This window comes from Sodiomyces alcalophilus (genome assembly GCF_042370955.1).
Source record: "Sodiomyces alcalophilus JCM 7366 unplaced genomic scaffold ACRALscaffold_7, whole genome shotgun sequence".
In the NCBI taxonomy this organism is placed as follows: Eukaryota; Fungi; Ascomycota; class Sordariomycetes; order Glomerellales; family Plectosphaerellaceae; genus Sodiomyces; species Sodiomyces alcalophilus.
Genome location: NW_027263538.1, coordinates 1,206,713 through 1,221,951, shown reverse-complemented (window position 1 = coordinate 1,221,951; position 15,239 = coordinate 1,206,713). Strand labels below are relative to the sequence as shown.

The window sequence follows — 15,239 nt, the reverse complement described above, 5'->3', positions numbered from 1 at the left end:
CCACTCATAACTGCGTGTCTCCCACCATTACACCATGAACGAGACGGGATAGCCGGGGAGCGACTCACCCAGCTGCACACCGCTCTATCCCCGAGGGGTAAGCGACGGGCTGGTGCTGCAACTTTGGTTCGTGGCGTACAAAGAGGGAAACTCGGCTAGGGCGAGGTAATCAGGCACCGTACACGCTGGCGAGGGAGAGGGCCGTCGTATGGCATGCGATGATACCAACTGAGGTCGGCGGCGCAGTATGGCTGACTCGCACCAGCCAGCTCTTTGCCTAGGTATGTAAATCGTCTTCTTCATTCTGTTCTATTCCTACACCTCCGGGGCAAAAAAAACACCATGCCGCAAGCTGGCGTTCTCGTGAGAATCAAGGGACCCGCTGCTGCACGTCTTACTTGCGCGCGGGAGTACGGATAGATTATCCAGCCCCCCTCCCCCCTAGAAAAAAAGAAAGAAGCAGAGAAACAAAGTTGCGACTGTGAAACCACAGCCTCTGTTCATTGGTCGGGGAAAGGAGGAAGCGGGACATTCTGGGGTTGAAGTATTTCCAAGGAAAATCCCAATATATTCGATACGCCTGACCCTCACTTTCCCAACAAATGTTGCCAGATCATACGAACGCCCAGGGACTCGGAGGCTTAGGCATGTCGGTTGAGTAAAAGGGGATTGGGGTCGGCCATCTCGCTGAGGTCATATCTCTATGGATTTGCTCCAAGAATCGAACCTTCACCACGCCCTGTGTACGAAGTATGATGCCTGAAGGAAGGGCCACGGGGTAAGGAGTTCAAGCTTTCGGGGATTAATCTGCGGTGGCTTGGAGACATGAGACTGGTTTCACTCACAAGCCACTGGGTAGAAATGGCAATAGTGGGAGCGTACTTAGCTGGCGGGTATGACTGGGCGGACAGAGGAGTAGTCTTTCCTTTCCTTTCTCCTGAATGAGGGATGATATACGGAATGCTAACGCGGTAGGGATATGCATGAAATGACTTGGCATGTCTCGTGGAGGTTCCTGGCAGGGCTGCGGGCCAACACCGGCCCCCACCTCCACGTCGACGGCTCCCTTGCACGCCTTGGGGTAGGGAGAAGAGTTTGAAGGGCCGTCTCGTCCTCTCCTGTCAAACGGCGGTAGTGTTGGGAATTTTCCTATAGTGCTCTTCTCGTCCAGGTCAAAACGACGCCAATGGGCGGCTGGCTAACTACAATACCTTGGCCGGCACCCATGAACCCAAGTCGAGTTGCAGGGACACTTTGATTCCTTCTTGTCATATTGGCGACGAGGCACGCAGTCATAGCCATGCCATAATCCCTCTCGGCTTGGGCGGCTTTCCCTTGTAGTTATTACCATCCCTCTCGCCTTGCGAGAGCCCCCTTTGGACCTCAACCTCCATATGCCAGACTCCACAAAACAGTCCCTGCGAAGACCCCCTGGACCTGTCACTTTCCATACAAAAGCATTCCAAGCGCGTGTATTCGCAGTCTGGCAGGACCATCGTTGCACCACAAGCGGGACGGTACAGGTTTACGCTATTAGCCAAAGGTTTCCCTGTTCATGCCATTTGACGTTTGTCGTCTATAATCTCTATTATTTATCTCCTTGTATTGCCTCCTTTCTGTACAGTCGCGCAACTCTAGTGCCACCAGAAAGCGTGTTCGACTACGTACCTGATCACTCGGTACATTCGCATCGTCCTTTTTCGACTTTACTTTTCCCCGCCTCTTTTAACAATTCTTCTCCTTTCTCCTTCCTCCTTCTACAACGCATTTTTCTAGTTGAGATCCGGCCATCGTCCCGGTGCATGCAATCCATCAAGCGAGCCTAAAGTGTACAGTGTATCTACGACCCCTTACCGCACATATATGCTGAGTACGTATCAGTCGAGAGGCGGTATTGAGTTTGGAATTTTCATCCCGGCCTGCGTCCTCTCCCTGCTTACCATGTATGCCAGACATATCACCCACCGACATCGCCTGACCGAAATCCAAAAGAGCCTGTGTCCGAATTAAATACGCATCTGTTTGCCTGAAACGAACATTGGGCGTCGATAAGAGGAATCGGGGCTTTTTTCGTTCCCAGCTGCCAAGTTCATCGTACATAACATACCCACGTACATACGACTGGGTGTCTTGTTGGAGACGGCCTCTCTGGCTCAGATTAGCCTATACTACTGAGTAGGCTCTTGTCGAGCCCCCAAAGCAAATCCGGCCTTTCGCTTGAACGGGCAATTTTTCATCCATCACTCTCTGGCGTCTCAAGTCCTGCTCTATCACTCAGGCCCATTTTGTTTGTCTGAGAACTAGGCGGGCACCTGTTCCAGAAACCAATTTCTTGGCTAGCTTCAGGGGACGACGCACCAAAACACACTCGAAATAAGCTCTCGGCTCGTCCCTAGCGTTCTGTCGCTCATTGTCAGGTAATCCTCACCTTACCTCGTGGGTTATTCAATTTTCCGCAGCGCCACCTGAAGGTTATCACGATGCATTAATGACGCGCCGACAGACAAAGTTCAAACATCCGTCTTCCCAGAACCTTGCCCAACGGAGTCATTGTCCTCTCTCGAGGCCTCCTTTCCCGGTGTCCTGACTCCTCGGACTATCTGCGGCTTTTGATTTTGGGGTCCTTCGCGCACCTTGGGCCCATGGTCAACACAACTTAACGCCACTGTACGTTGTCATGTCTCTTCTTTTCCCCCGATGATGAAATGTGGAGGAGGATTTCAAACTCACAGCGCACCGGTTCTTACTCGTTTCCTACCTACTATAACACATCCAACAACCTATGCACTTTAAGCCACATGCACGGATTCAAAGTTGATATTCCAATATCTGATGAATTACTTTTTCCTTCTTTAATAAACCCACCACCTAACACGCGCTCTTACCCGTTCCTGCCGACACATCCAATACTCTTTCCATTTTGAGTCATATACACAAGTTCAAGGTTGATCTTCCAATATCTGACAACTTACTTTTATCCTTCTTTAAATTTAAACTCGCAGCGCGACGCACGTTCTGACCCGTTTCCTACTTACACATCCAATATTCTTTGCATTTAGAGTTATATACACAAATTCAAAGTTGATCTTTCTATCTCTCATGACTTATTGTTTCCTTTTGTTCCAAACTCAATTTCCCTCCTTCCAAGTCTGTGCATTTCCGGTTGTCCCCCATCGGCTTCGGAAGTCTTTATATATAGCTGCCTTTGACCCCCCAGGGCCTTTTGTTTTCTGTCCCATCTCGCTACCTGACACTCGAAGTCTCGAACACCTCGTCTTCAACCCAGTCATTCTTGCTAACAGACCACTTCGTGGTAGTACATGGTTTAAAGATATTCGTCGCTTGCACATATTCTTTACCAAAGAACTGACACTGAATTGAGGTACTGGCCAACGTCACATCGCCAGAAGACCAAAATACATACCTACTGGCACTTTACTGTCTATATTGACAAGGTACGTACAAGTCTTTTTTTTTTTTTTTTTTTTTTTTTCAAATGATTCGGTCAATACCAGCTATGGCCAAGCTTCGTCTGCCTTGTGGGTCGGGGCCAGCCGCCCTTATTAGGGTGGCAGGGAGTTGCCGGTCTGCACTGGGAGAGTACCGATCCTGGGGTTCCAGGCCCTTGTGGTACAACCAGTGAAGCCCTCACAGCACACACACCAACCCCCCTTCCCCCCAAACGAAGCCACGGCGTGGGTCGCCTAGCCCAGGGGCGTACCGGTGTACCCGTGGTACCCCGTACTCCCCCACCGTGCCAGTGCATGGCAACAACAAATTGAAAAAGAAAATGAGAATAAAAATCCAAAATAATGGTTACTAATAAAAGTACTTTGCAGACATCTTCGCCCTGCCAAGTCGTCCTTGGTTAGGACCTTCATCCAGTTATCATCGACATAAGCTCCCAACACACCCTTTCCCGCCCACCTCCTTTCTCTTCCTTTCCGCTCGTGAGACCTGTCTGCTGCCCGAGTAGGCAGACAATTCAACCCTCACGTCCATTAATATGAGTCGACATACGGTGAGTTTCTTTCTTCCCCGTCTCATTGTAGACCCCTCCCTTACGGTTGCCCTCTCTCCCCGTCATCCCTTCATTTACTGCCCTCCCACAAGGCCTGGCTGTCGAGGCTGATGGTATTTATCACAGCACGAATCGGCAAGAGAATTTTCAAATTACAGCATCATGTCCCACTCGATTTCCAACTCGCGAGACACCAACACCAACCACGGCAACGCCCGTGGCTTTCGGGCACCCAATGGTGCCCACGGCAGCTACAACGTTGTTGATGCCATGGCTTTTCCACCTGTCCCGGCGCGCGATAACTCCACAAACAACCGACAAACCGGGTCCAGCGTGCTCATTTCCGAATCGCAGGCCGAATCGCTGCTCAACTTTCCCGACTCTGTACGCCCTGGCTCCTTCCACGACAGCAACAATATCAGCACCATAGGCCAGGGGTATGGGACCACGCGACAGGCTGCATACATGGGAGCGGTTGAGGATGAGGAGAGCGGCGCGTTCAACAACACCTACAACCGACGATTGTCCGGGAAGCACGCCAATCGCCCTTCACAAGAGTCGGCGCTTTTGGGTATGGGCACCACCAACGGCCATGCGTCGGCCTCACAAGACAATGGCCACCCTCCGTCGCGCGGCTCCGGCTCCGGCTCCGGCCACAGCCACACCCTCAGCAACTCTTCCGCGACAAGACGTCCCTCCCTCCCTGCCCACGCTTCGGGTTTATCTCCTCAGGCGAATGCCAACGGCGGCAGTACATATGCCTGGAACCCCGACCTCGCGAGCGACTCGGATTTGTCCTCCCTGTTTGAACATACTCTGAACATAGGGCATGGCCGTCAGCGCTCGTTCGCCGAACCGGGCAGGGGTTTCAATTCGCTCGGGAACGCGTCGAACCTGTTTTCGGGTGGATCGTCGTCGGCCGCGCAACGCCCCGCCGACATGCGGCCCTCGGGAAACTCCTTCAGCTCCTCCTCCGCCATGGGACCCGGCAACGGCACAGCAGCACCGATGCCATTCTCGCTCAACTCGTCCCCCTTCACCCCGAACGCCCAACTTTCGCCCAGCTTGGGAAACGCCTGGGCCGTGAACCCCCCCTCCAACGGAGCCAGGTTAGCGTCCCAAAGCCGTTGGCGGAGTCCGGGACCACCCTCCTTGTACCCTTCGCCGACCCATCACGATGCCCAGTTCCACGCCAGCCACGTCGCGACATCCTTGTACGCCCTCAATGGCTACAATCCCAATCCCTACACTCCCAACGCCTACACTCCCAATGGCCACACTCCCAACCCCTACAGTCTCAGTGGCTACAATCCCAATGGCCTACCGACCGTCTCGCCGACGTGGAGTTCGCAGCTGAGCACGGCTGCCGTGCCGTCAGAGCACCAGGCCACGCCTAAAAAATACCCCAATGCTCTGCTGGCGGAATTCAACAGGCGCCCCAAGGGGCCATGTCGCTGGCCCTTGAGACAAATCTATGGGAATGTGGTGGCCTTCTGCGGTGACCAACAAGGGTCAAGATTCCTCCAGGAAAAGCTCGCGAAGGCCAACAGTGATGAGAAGGAGCAGGTCTTCCGGGAGCTTCAGCCCAACCTGAGGGAGATGTCGAATGACGTCTACGGCAACTACGTCATTCAGAAGCTGCTGGAGCACGGCAACCAGGCGCAGAAACGGGAAATGGTGGACATTCTAGTCAAGGGCAAAATGACCGAGTTGTATTTGAACCAGTACGGCTGCCGAGTGGTCCAGAAGGTTCGTTGCACCCCTCTCCTCTTGCCCCTTTTGCCTTTTTACAGAGAAGCAAATGACTAACCCATACCTCACAGGCTTTGGAGCTCGTACTTGTCGAACAAAAGATCGAACTGGCCCGAGAGCTCGAGCCAAACCTCTTCAGCGTGATTCGGAACGAGTCCGGCAACCACGTGGTCCAGAAAGTGATCGAGTCGCTGCCTCATGAGCACTTTGATTACATCACACGTGCGTTCCGCGGCAGGGTGGCGGAGCTCGCGGAGGAACAGTACGCCTGTCGGATCATCCAGCGCCTGATGGAATATGCCGCACAAGACGACAAGGAGGCCATCTTCGCCGAGATCCACGAGTCGGCCCAGCGTCTTGTCACGAGCGACTTTGGCAACTACGTGGTTCAGCACGTTCTCGAGGTCGGCGCACCAGCGCACCGAGAAAGGATGATTGCGTCCGTTCTGAGCCGGGTCGTTCCCTTGTCCAAGCACAAGTTCTCTTCCAACGTGGTCGAGAAGTGCATCATTCGTGCCTCGCCCCAGGTTCGGCTCGATACGGCCCAGGCGTTGATCAGACCCGGCAGTGACGGCACGAATGCTGTTCCGGCCATGTACAGGGACAACTACGGCAACTACGTGCTCCAGACGCTGCTGAAGAAGCTTACGCATGGCGCGGAACTCCTCGGTCTGATTGCGGCGCTGGAATCCATTCCCGACGTGAGGAAACACCTCGATGAAATTGACGATCCTCCACACAAGGCCAAGACCACGGCGGCCGACCGCGTCCTTGAGGCCGTTGCGAAGGCCCGTGGCGGTTCCAAGAGGACCGGCAAGGCTCGGTCCGGGAATGCGTCGACGTCTCGAAATACGCGGGCGGGCCATGCCTGGGTGGATGCGTCGACGGAGGACACGCCTGTCTTGACGATGGAGCCCAACAGCCCGCAGAGCAGCGAGCCTCCGAGTGCCAACGCGAGCTCTACCGGCGAGTCCACCCTTCCTGACAGGAATGGGCAGTTTGCGTCTGGGAGTATCGGCTCGACGGATTCAGAGAAGTCTTGAGCGGGATGCAAGACTTTTTGTGTATATTGTCCGGATTACTGTGATTCTACAACAAGAAGAGGTTCAGGGGGGCTACTCACTCATGCCGCCAGCCTCACTTTCCCGCCATCAAGCATTTTCATGCATAAGAAATTTCGATTCAAGACAACAAGACGAGAGACGACATGGGATCGAAGGGCACAGCTATCTTTGCAAATTCAATCTTGGCGTCGGGGAGTTTTCACCCAAAAGAACTATCACCATCTTCTCACTCCTCCACTTCTTCCGCTCACGACACCCTGGCCTTCTACACATCGGACAACCGTCAGGGCGATTTTTTTTTTTATTTAGTGGCCTGTTCACGAACATGACTTGGTAATAATCTAGTACTTTCTTTGTTTGCAAGTCTGAGCCGCGGGAAATGTCCGGCACGGCACGGCACGAGGGAAATATGGTGGGTATTATTTTTACTTCTGGTTAGACCTTCACAAAAAAAGGGGGGATTATGGGGTGGAGGGGCTACTACAAAAAGGGTCATGGTGGGAACAGAAATGAGACGGAAGCTTTTAATTATACTCGGCAAAGCGTCTAGACGTCCCTCGGGTTTATACGGTCGGGTATCGGTGTCTGGTTCTGGTTGCTCTTTTGTTTTCGGTCTTCTTCTCTGTCTCTATTTCGGCTTCTTGTCGTGTTGGAAGTATGTACATGTTTGAGCGGTTTAATCAGTCAATAGTCAGTTAGCCAGCGGCAATGATGCATGATGGGTCACTGGTGAAATCCAACGTTCGTTGTCGTGATGTCCTGGACACATATAACGGTGGAGACTTAGGGTGGCATGGCATGGTCACACGGACTTGGAAAAGGATATCGTGGCCAAGTCGACTGAGTGCACTCACTCTCGTGGTAGACAAACGAAGCTTCAAGATGACTACAATATGTAAGTTTTGTCCTCTTGAGGATCAATTCTCGCAGCTAGCTACCCCCCCTCGCTTCGAGACGACCCAAGTCAAAAGCTGGTTTGCTGCTATAATTCATTACAAAAGCGTAAAAAGTGTATGTATACACTCGACGACCGTGTTATTTCGGTCTTCCCTCCTGATAGTACGAGAGCGGTGATGGTATGAGAAGCCCCTTCTTTCTCGTCCTCTCTATCAATCTCCTCCTTTCCTTTCGTCTCGCTGCTTCCTCTTTGTGCAATGACCCACCTATCCCCTTTTCTTGCATGTCGGTAGATGTAAGCTCTGGATCAATGTCGTCCAAGAGCATGACGGAGGGGTCTTCGTATAACATTTCAACACCACGCCCAAGGTCGACGTAGTGGAGGCCGTTCGTGAGGGAGAACTAGTTGTATGTGGGTCTGAACGATGAAGCCAAGCCAGAAATATGCATTACGCTGCAGGAGTCGCGCTTCCGCTGGCTTGGCGCTGGGGAGGCGGCGTCGCTTGGGCTTGGGCTTCGGATTGCACTGGAGCCTGCGCTTGTGGTTGTGCCTGGGGTTGTGCCTGGGGTTGTGCCTGGGGTTGTGCCTGGGGTTGTGCCTGGGGTTGTGCCTGGGGTTGTGCCTGGGGTTGAGCCTGAGATTGAGCCTGAGATTGAGCCTGAGATTGGGCCGGAAGTTGAGCCTGAGATTGGGTCGGAGGTTGCGACTGAGGCTGCGACTGAGGCTGCGACGGAGGCTGAGCCTGAGATTGGGCCGGAGGTTGCGACTGAGGGTGAGGCTGAGGCTGAGGCTGAGGCTGAGGCTGTGACTGGGGTTGCGACTGGGGTTGCGACTGAGGAGGCTGCTGAGGCTGGGACTGTGTCCTGGGATGACCCTGGGATTGTACCCGAAGTTGCCCCCGAGGTTGTCCTTGAGGCTGTCCCTGCGGCGGTCCTTGGGGTTGAGGTTGTCCCTGAAGTTGTCCCTGAGGCTGTCCCTGAGGCTGTCCCTGAGGTTGCCCCTGAGGTTGTCCCTGAGGCTGTCCCTGGGGTTGTCCCTGAGGTTGTCCCTGAGGTTGTCCCGGCGGCTGTCCCTGATGTTGAGGTTGTCCCTGCGACTGTGCCTGAGGTTGCCGCTGAGGCTGCTGTCCTTGAGGTTGTCCCCTAGCCTGGCCCTGAGGCAGTCCCTGCGATTGTCCCTGACCCTGCACCTGACCCTGCACCTGTCCTTGTTGCTGACCCTGAGGTGGTCTCTGAGCTGGCCCCTGAGCTGGCCCCTGAGGCTGACCATGAGGTTTTCCCTGAATCTGCCCTTGGGCCTGCGTCCGTCCTTGTCCAAAAGCCTGCGCTTGGACTTGCGGTTGACCTTGCGCTTGAGGTTGGACCTGAGATTGGGCTCGCGGCTGGGGATAGATCTGCGGCTGCTGCTGCTGTTGTGGCGCGGGCGAAGATTGTTGCGAGACTACACGCTGTTGCTGACCTTGCTGCGCCTGGTGCTGTTGTTGGCGGAGGTGCTGCGTAGGGGTCTGCTGGCGAGGCTGCGGAGACCGATGCTGCTGCGGCGGCACTTGTTGCCCCGACTGGTTCTGCTGTCCCAGTTGAGCAGCGGCAGCTATTTGGGCAGCCTGCTGCTGTTGCTGTTGCCTGAGGAGAGCGGCATACTGATGAGGACTTGGCGTGGCCGTGATGCCGTTGGCCATACCTGGCGATGCGACCCCGGGGCTCCCGCCGCCTGCCGCGGCGTTCATGGCGGACTGGGACATGCTGGTCATGGTGTGCCTATGCATCAGATACCGCGTCACATGTTCCTGTGCCAATCGATGCGCCTGCTCGGGGGACAACTGAGGGTTCTTTTGCCTCAGCTGAGCTTCCAGCGAAGCCAATTGCGCGGTGATGGTATTGTTCTGGTGACTTCCCAAAGCGCGAGGTGACCCCGCCGGTCCATTGGGCATATGCAGTCCGCCCGTTGGAGGAGTAGACATGCCCGTGCCGTTGAGCGATGCCATCATGGCTTGTGCGCTGGCCATCAAGTTATGCTGGCTGACGCCGTTGGGCATGGCATGATTCATCGCGCCGACTCCGTTACCGCTATTGACGTTGTTACGCAAAGGCGGCGAGTGAGATGGGGGTCCCGGCGTGCCCTGTTGATGCATCTGTTGGCTCTGGTGTTGCTGCATCTGGACCGCCTGGCGCTGTTGTTCGGATATCCGCCGCGCTTGCAGCATGGCATTAGCCTGCGGAGTCTGCATCGGCATCCGTTGCTGTTGCGGGTGTTGCTGCTGGTGCTGGGCCTGCTGGTGCTGGTGCTGCGCCTGCATGGCGGCTTGAATATGGGCTGCAGAAGCACCATTCATCGGCATCGGAGGAACTAGCCCACCCATCTGCTGCTGGTTTGGCGTAGGTGTCATGGCGGCTTGCGGCGCCTGTACCGGGACACGGCCGCGGCCTTGTCCAGCAGCAGCTTGGTTCGCACTGTTAGTTCGGGCCATGTTCAGCTGGGCCGCATTATTTGGCACCCCGTGGGCGGCACCGGGCGTGCCAGCCATTTGATTCTTGTGGCCCTGGGCGCGTGCTTGTAAGGCCAGCTGTCGGGACGCGTTAGTACTAGGAACAAACACAGACACAGACACATCGAGGGGTTCGGTCAGTCGCCATGATGCTTACCTTTCGCTGATATTCCTGGCGTTGGTAGGCCTGGGATACCGATTCGGCCAGGGCCTGGTCGCGTTGCCACCTCATCAAGCTGTAGTCGCTGGGCGTCTTTCTAGGCCCGATCTGCGGTTGTGCGGCCTCGTTCGCCTTGCGCATCGCCGCCGACTGAGAAGCTTGTTGCTGCTTCTGGGCCGTAGCTTCACGTTTCTTGGCCAGTTTCCTCATTGCGTCGATCAGAGTTAGATGCTTCTGTTGACGTCTCCTCTCTACCCTCACCGGCGTGCTGCTCGGACGCCTGCGCGGTAGTGGCGTTGTTGGACCGCTTGGTCCAGCTGATCCTGCAGGCCCAGCTCCTCCGGAAGACTGTTGTTGTTGCTGCTGCTGCTGCTGCTGCTGTTGTTGTTGCTGGGCAAGCTGCTGGTTGTGTTGCATGATTACGCGCTGAGCCGCTTCGATCCTATTCAAGTAAGACTTGAAGTATTGCGTTTTCTGCATGTCAGATGGTAGACCTTCTAAATTGATCCAGCGCTCGAAGCATTCCCACGGTGTCCGCCTCTCTGCTCCTGAAGAAAATAGGGATGATGGGGCCAGGATGTCGGAGATAAGAGACCAGTTGTATGCGTGTTGCCGCACCAGTGACCGGAGTTCCTCGTCCTCCGCCGGGGTCCATTGCGAGGGGTGACGACTTTCGTAGAATGATTGCGTTGGCATGTTATACTCAGCTGGAGGCCGGAATTGGTGGCTAGCATGGAGACGATCACGAATAGGCTTCATGCTCGCATCAAAAAGCGCCACCTCGGAGCTTTCGGGAAGAAGCTTGGCGCTGTTTACACCTTGCTCTCCAAAGACAACACCGTCCTCGTCGTCATCTTCTTCCTGCTCGTACTCGAGCCGGCTACGCTTCCGCGGAGGCCCGTCCGACAGTAGTTTCATCTGGCCCTCGACATACTTATTGAGCGGCAATGCGGGCCGTTTCCAGTGGGCGTCGGGGTCGACTATGGGCCCCGAGAGGCTCGAGCTAGGCACCTTGAGCGGCATACCATACATGGGCAGTTCCTCAAGCAGCGAGTCTGCCGTGGGCGAGTGCCGCATCTCGAAAACGATTTCGTCGTCCTGCAGAGCGAAGATGGCAGACGGCGCCACGGTGGTTAAGATTTCATCACGCAGTTCCTCAATTGGGCCAGATGTGCCCGCATCCCCCGTAGTTAGACCTGGCGTAGACGGTTGGGCGGCAGCTGCATCATGTTTTGAATCCGCCATTGTGATGTCGCCGTCGCCGTCGCCGTCGTCGGCAGCGGCTTGCGGCTTCGGTGGTATTACCGCGTTCACCTGCAGCGCCTTTCGGTCTTCAGGGCTAGAAGCAACCCACTCTGCACAGGCGCCGGCAAGGTTCCGGGCCAGAGCCATCTTCCATTTCCTCTCTTCCCGGAAATCGGTCCGCATCCACTTCATTTCCTGGAGGAGCACGTCCCAGTGCGACTGTTGCCTTACCGGCTCGGGGCACCTCTTGGGCTGTCGGAGGAGCCATTTGTCCTGCTGCTGGAGGTTGTAGACGCGCCGCAGGACCCGGCAAGCTTGGTTGTCCAGGAGAGCGATGTTGGCATCCGCCGTCGAGACGACTTTGTGGGCCTGATTCAGGACAACTTCAATCGGCTTCATCCATTTCGAGGATTGCGTAAAGCCCTGGACAAATAGAGGAATGAAGTAGTCATCGGTGGGCAGGAAACCTTCTGGCTTCTGCTGCTTTGGCTCCGTGTCCTTCTCAGTCGAGCCCTTTGGCGACTTACCAAAGACGACGCCAGATACCTTGCCTTTGGCTTTGTCCTTCCGTCGTGAGGGTCTGCTCCGCGGCCTGGACGACGAGGACTGCGAAGTTGACGAGGAGAGGGGCGTCAATTGGCTGGACGACACGTGGGAGATTGATCTGTCAGGAGAGGGGTGTGACGAGCGGGGGGTTTCTCCGAGGATTTCCGACACTGATTTCTGCCGGATAGCTCCAGTAGACACTCGAGTAACGGCGCGTTCGGGGACCAGGGTCGTGTCCGTCCTGGTCGACGGCGGTGGTGGTTGAGGGGGCGACACAGTCCTGCGCGGTTCGGGTTTCGGCATGGCCTCTGGTTCCGGAGGACTGGTCCGACTAGCCGATTGAACTGGGACTGGCTGATCCACCTCCATGCGATCTTCAGGGAGGCGCCGATTGTCATGCTCGGTTTTCGACTCACTAGCGGCACCGTTGGGGGCGTGAGGGGCGCTTCTTCCCCCAGGCAGACTGGACGGGAGTCTGGCAGAATCAGCTTGGGCCGGCCGAGCGGTTGCAGCCGCCTTGAGACTCATCGACTCCTGCAGCAACTGCGCCTCTGGACCGTCCGGCACCCGAACACCGGTTCCGCCATTCCCGTTTGACACGGCATCGTTCGAACCCCGATCTGCCGCTCCGTTGGCGACTGCTTGGTGAACATGGCCATTTTTGAGAGGAGGCTTCCTGAACTGATCGTGTTGCGGACCAATATCCGTCGATACGCCGCGGGGCTTCGATGTCGCTGCTGCTGTTTGTGCGGCTGACCCTGAAGGGAGAATGGCTTCGGAGACTTTCGGCGGCTCTAGTGAGGTTGTCTCGGGAAGCTGAGTCGTCCTTGATTTCGTGTCGTTTGTCTGGGTCGTCGGCTGCGACGAAGGCTCTCGGGGAAGAATACGAGGTGCAAGGGGCCGCGCAGGTGTGGGTTCTATTCCCCTGTCAATCCTCCGCTGCTGAGCTGGAGCCCAACCCGCAGTTACACCCGTCTCCACCGAATCCTTTCTCGCTCCGGGTACACTGGATGGATGGTCGGTGGTGCCCACATTTGGCGAGGGTGTGGACGTGGCTGCGCGTGCTATTGACGAAGCAGACACTTCCTGGGTAGCGGGGCCGAGATGGGAAGATGATGCGGATATGCCGTTGGGAAGCTTCGGGGATGAGGCGACCGTCGAGGACAGTTGGGTGTCTGGTGCAGACCCATCTCGACTGGAAGGAGGGGCGGCACTGGGTCGAGATTGTTGTAGAGTCGCAGTCGCAGTCGCAACTCGAGGGGCAGTCGCAGATGAAATTCGAGACTGCGATGAAGTATTAGGCGCGGCGGGTTGCGCAGGAGAGGTAGGTGGAACAAGAGCGGCGAAGGCCTCCGACTTGGAAAGGAATTGCTTCAGATTGTCGTAGGGAAATTTATGTCGCGTAGGCACATTCCGGTCATCGACGATGGTGTCCCTGAGGAACAAACAGGATGTTAGTTAAGCATGTGAAAAGCGAGGGAGGTACGTGCCAAATAAAGAATCAAACAATAAATGGCCGGGGGAAAAAAGAGGGCAAGTAATATGATTTGAAAAGAAGATCCGAGAAGAACTTACCGAGAGATGTCGGATCGCGACAGGAAGCGTAGATGGGGTGGGTGGTGGGCGCCGGCCCCGGTGGGCTTTGCGAAATCGCTAGGGAGGCCATGGTACTCGGTCGCGAGGTAGTAGAGCTGGCTCAACTTGCGCTTTCGCGACGTCACAATTGAACTGTAAAAGGTTAACACCCAGATTTTGGTATCGTTGGAATCGGGAAAATGAGCTCTATCGAATGGTGATATTACTGACTTTGTATCATCGCGTTTTGATCGCAAAAGCCTGGTGCGGTCGGATGGCCCGACCTCAGTCATAGCATCAGTCGCGGCGACATTCGTTTTCGGGGAAAACGTAGGGACCAGTGGAATCAGCACGACAAATCGAGATGAAATCCACGATCGGAAATGATGAAAAGGGTGTTGTGTGGTTGTGGTGATTGATCGCGATTGACGGGATTGACGGGGTGGGCGACCGACTTTTTTTTTCTCCCTCTTCGAAATGCGAATATCGGGGGGGATGGGGATGCTGGGCTAGATGTTTGGGGGTGAAATGGCGAATAGTGGGAACGGCGAGTGCTCAGTGGTAATAGTGATGTTGGAACTCCCTAGAACGCGTTTGGCTTGACCCCCAGCAGGTGGGACTTTTTCTTTTTTCTTCTTTTTACCACGGTACAAATCCGAGTGTTGGAAGGTACGACGGTACTTTGGGGGAAGGGACAAGGGCGGAAAAAATCGTAGAGGCAAGTACTGTATAAAATTGGAGACGTTGGTACTGTGAAAGGTACACGACTATCATTACCGTACGTGAGAATATGAGAAAATCTGTTAGCGTAACATGTAAAGACATTTGCTCACCACAGTGCCTGAAAACGTACCGTCTCTCCTAAAACGGCGAAAGGTGGAAATTATTAAGGAAATGACCACCCACGGTAGGTACGATGTACGAATTATTACGTACTGTACCTACCATCCGCACCGCCATCAAGTTCGTCATGACTCCCCCACCAAGGCAGCAGCAATAGGTGTCAACTCCAATGTTGCACTCGCTACCAAGTCACAAAATGGCCTTGCTTGAGGGGGAGAAAAAAAGAAAAAAAGAGGGCTGCCTGTCCCTACTTCGACTTTGCCATTCATTCGTCGGGCTCATCAATCATTCAGCTTCCACCCTGGCCAGATTGAAATGGTTGACCCTGCACGAGTCGTGTTGGAGGGCCGCTTGGCAAACCTTGCGTCTTGCGTTGACATATTGACGACAGAATTGACAGAGCGCGTTCCCTGATGAAGGCATGGTCTGTAGATCGCCCTGCTCGACCCGGTATCAAAAGCTAGCGAACGACACAAACAGCTACCTACCTATCCAGCTATCAACTCGCGCTATTATCAGTGAGGTTGGTCTACGGAGTACTGGTGAGATCACGCGGATGGACCTACGTTTCTTCAATCCCGACCGTTCCAGGAGTAATTACTACTCTACGGTGTTTGTAACTAAAAACGCGTGTTTCCTTGGAATCAACA

At 55.1% G+C, this 15,239-nt stretch overlaps 3 protein-coding genes across 3 annotated transcripts; 1 reads left to right on the top strand and 2 right to left on the bottom strand.

The window, feature by feature from the left end:
• Positions 1 to 4: 4 nt before the first annotated feature.
• Positions 5 to 1,496, bottom strand: ACRALDRAFT_212562 (uncharacterized protein; the record flags this gene model as incomplete). Its single annotated transcript, XM_071023906.1, has 12 exons — positions 5 to 63; positions 107 to 121; positions 178 to 255; positions 342 to 397; positions 492 to 590; positions 624 to 701; positions 737 to 816; positions 846 to 1,002; positions 1,039 to 1,118; positions 1,180 to 1,319; positions 1,349 to 1,402; positions 1,445 to 1,496. 12 exons carry the CDS (start codon positions 1,494 to 1,496, stop codon positions 5 to 7), a joined length of 948 nt encoding a protein of 315 aa, XP_070872381.1.
• A 3,938-nt stretch (positions 1,497 to 5,434) lies between these two features.
• Positions 5,435 to 6,411, top strand: ACRALDRAFT_2065644 (uncharacterized protein; the record flags this gene model as incomplete). Its single annotated transcript, XM_071022065.1, has 2 exons — positions 5,435 to 5,770; positions 5,845 to 6,411. Coding segments are annotated over 2 exons (903 nt in total), but the record flags the coding sequence as incomplete, so codon positions are not given.
• A 1,252-nt stretch (positions 6,412 to 7,663) lies between these two features.
• Positions 7,664 to 14,228, bottom strand: ACRALDRAFT_1077549 (uncharacterized protein). Its single transcript, XM_071018656.1, has 4 exons — positions 13,978 to 14,228; positions 13,747 to 13,899; positions 10,378 to 13,606; positions 7,664 to 10,298 (listed from the first exon to the last, which is right to left on the bottom strand). Exons 1-4 carry the CDS (start codon positions 14,037 to 14,039, stop codon positions 8,184 to 8,186), a joined length of 5,559 nt encoding a protein of 1,852 aa, XP_070872379.1. The 5' UTR covers positions 14,040 to 14,228; the 3' UTR covers positions 7,664 to 8,183.
• Positions 14,229 to 15,239: the final 1,011 nt, after the last annotated feature.

What these genes read in the sequence shown, in the direction of transcription:
- ACRALDRAFT_1077549 (XM_071018656.1), bottom strand. Translation starts at nt 14,039, where the DNA reads ATGACTGAGGTCGGGCCATCCGACCGCACCAGGCTTTTGCGATCAAAA. An exon ending in TCAAAACGCGATGATACAAA is followed by an intron (nt 13,900 to 13,977) that starts GTCAGTAATATC and finishes AACCTTTTACAG; the next exon opens with TTCAATTGTGACGTCGCGAA. An exon ending in TCGCGATCCGACATCTCTCG is followed by an intron (nt 13,607 to 13,746) that starts GTAAGTTCTTCT and finishes TTTGTTCCTCAG; the next exon opens with GGACACCATCGTCGATGACC.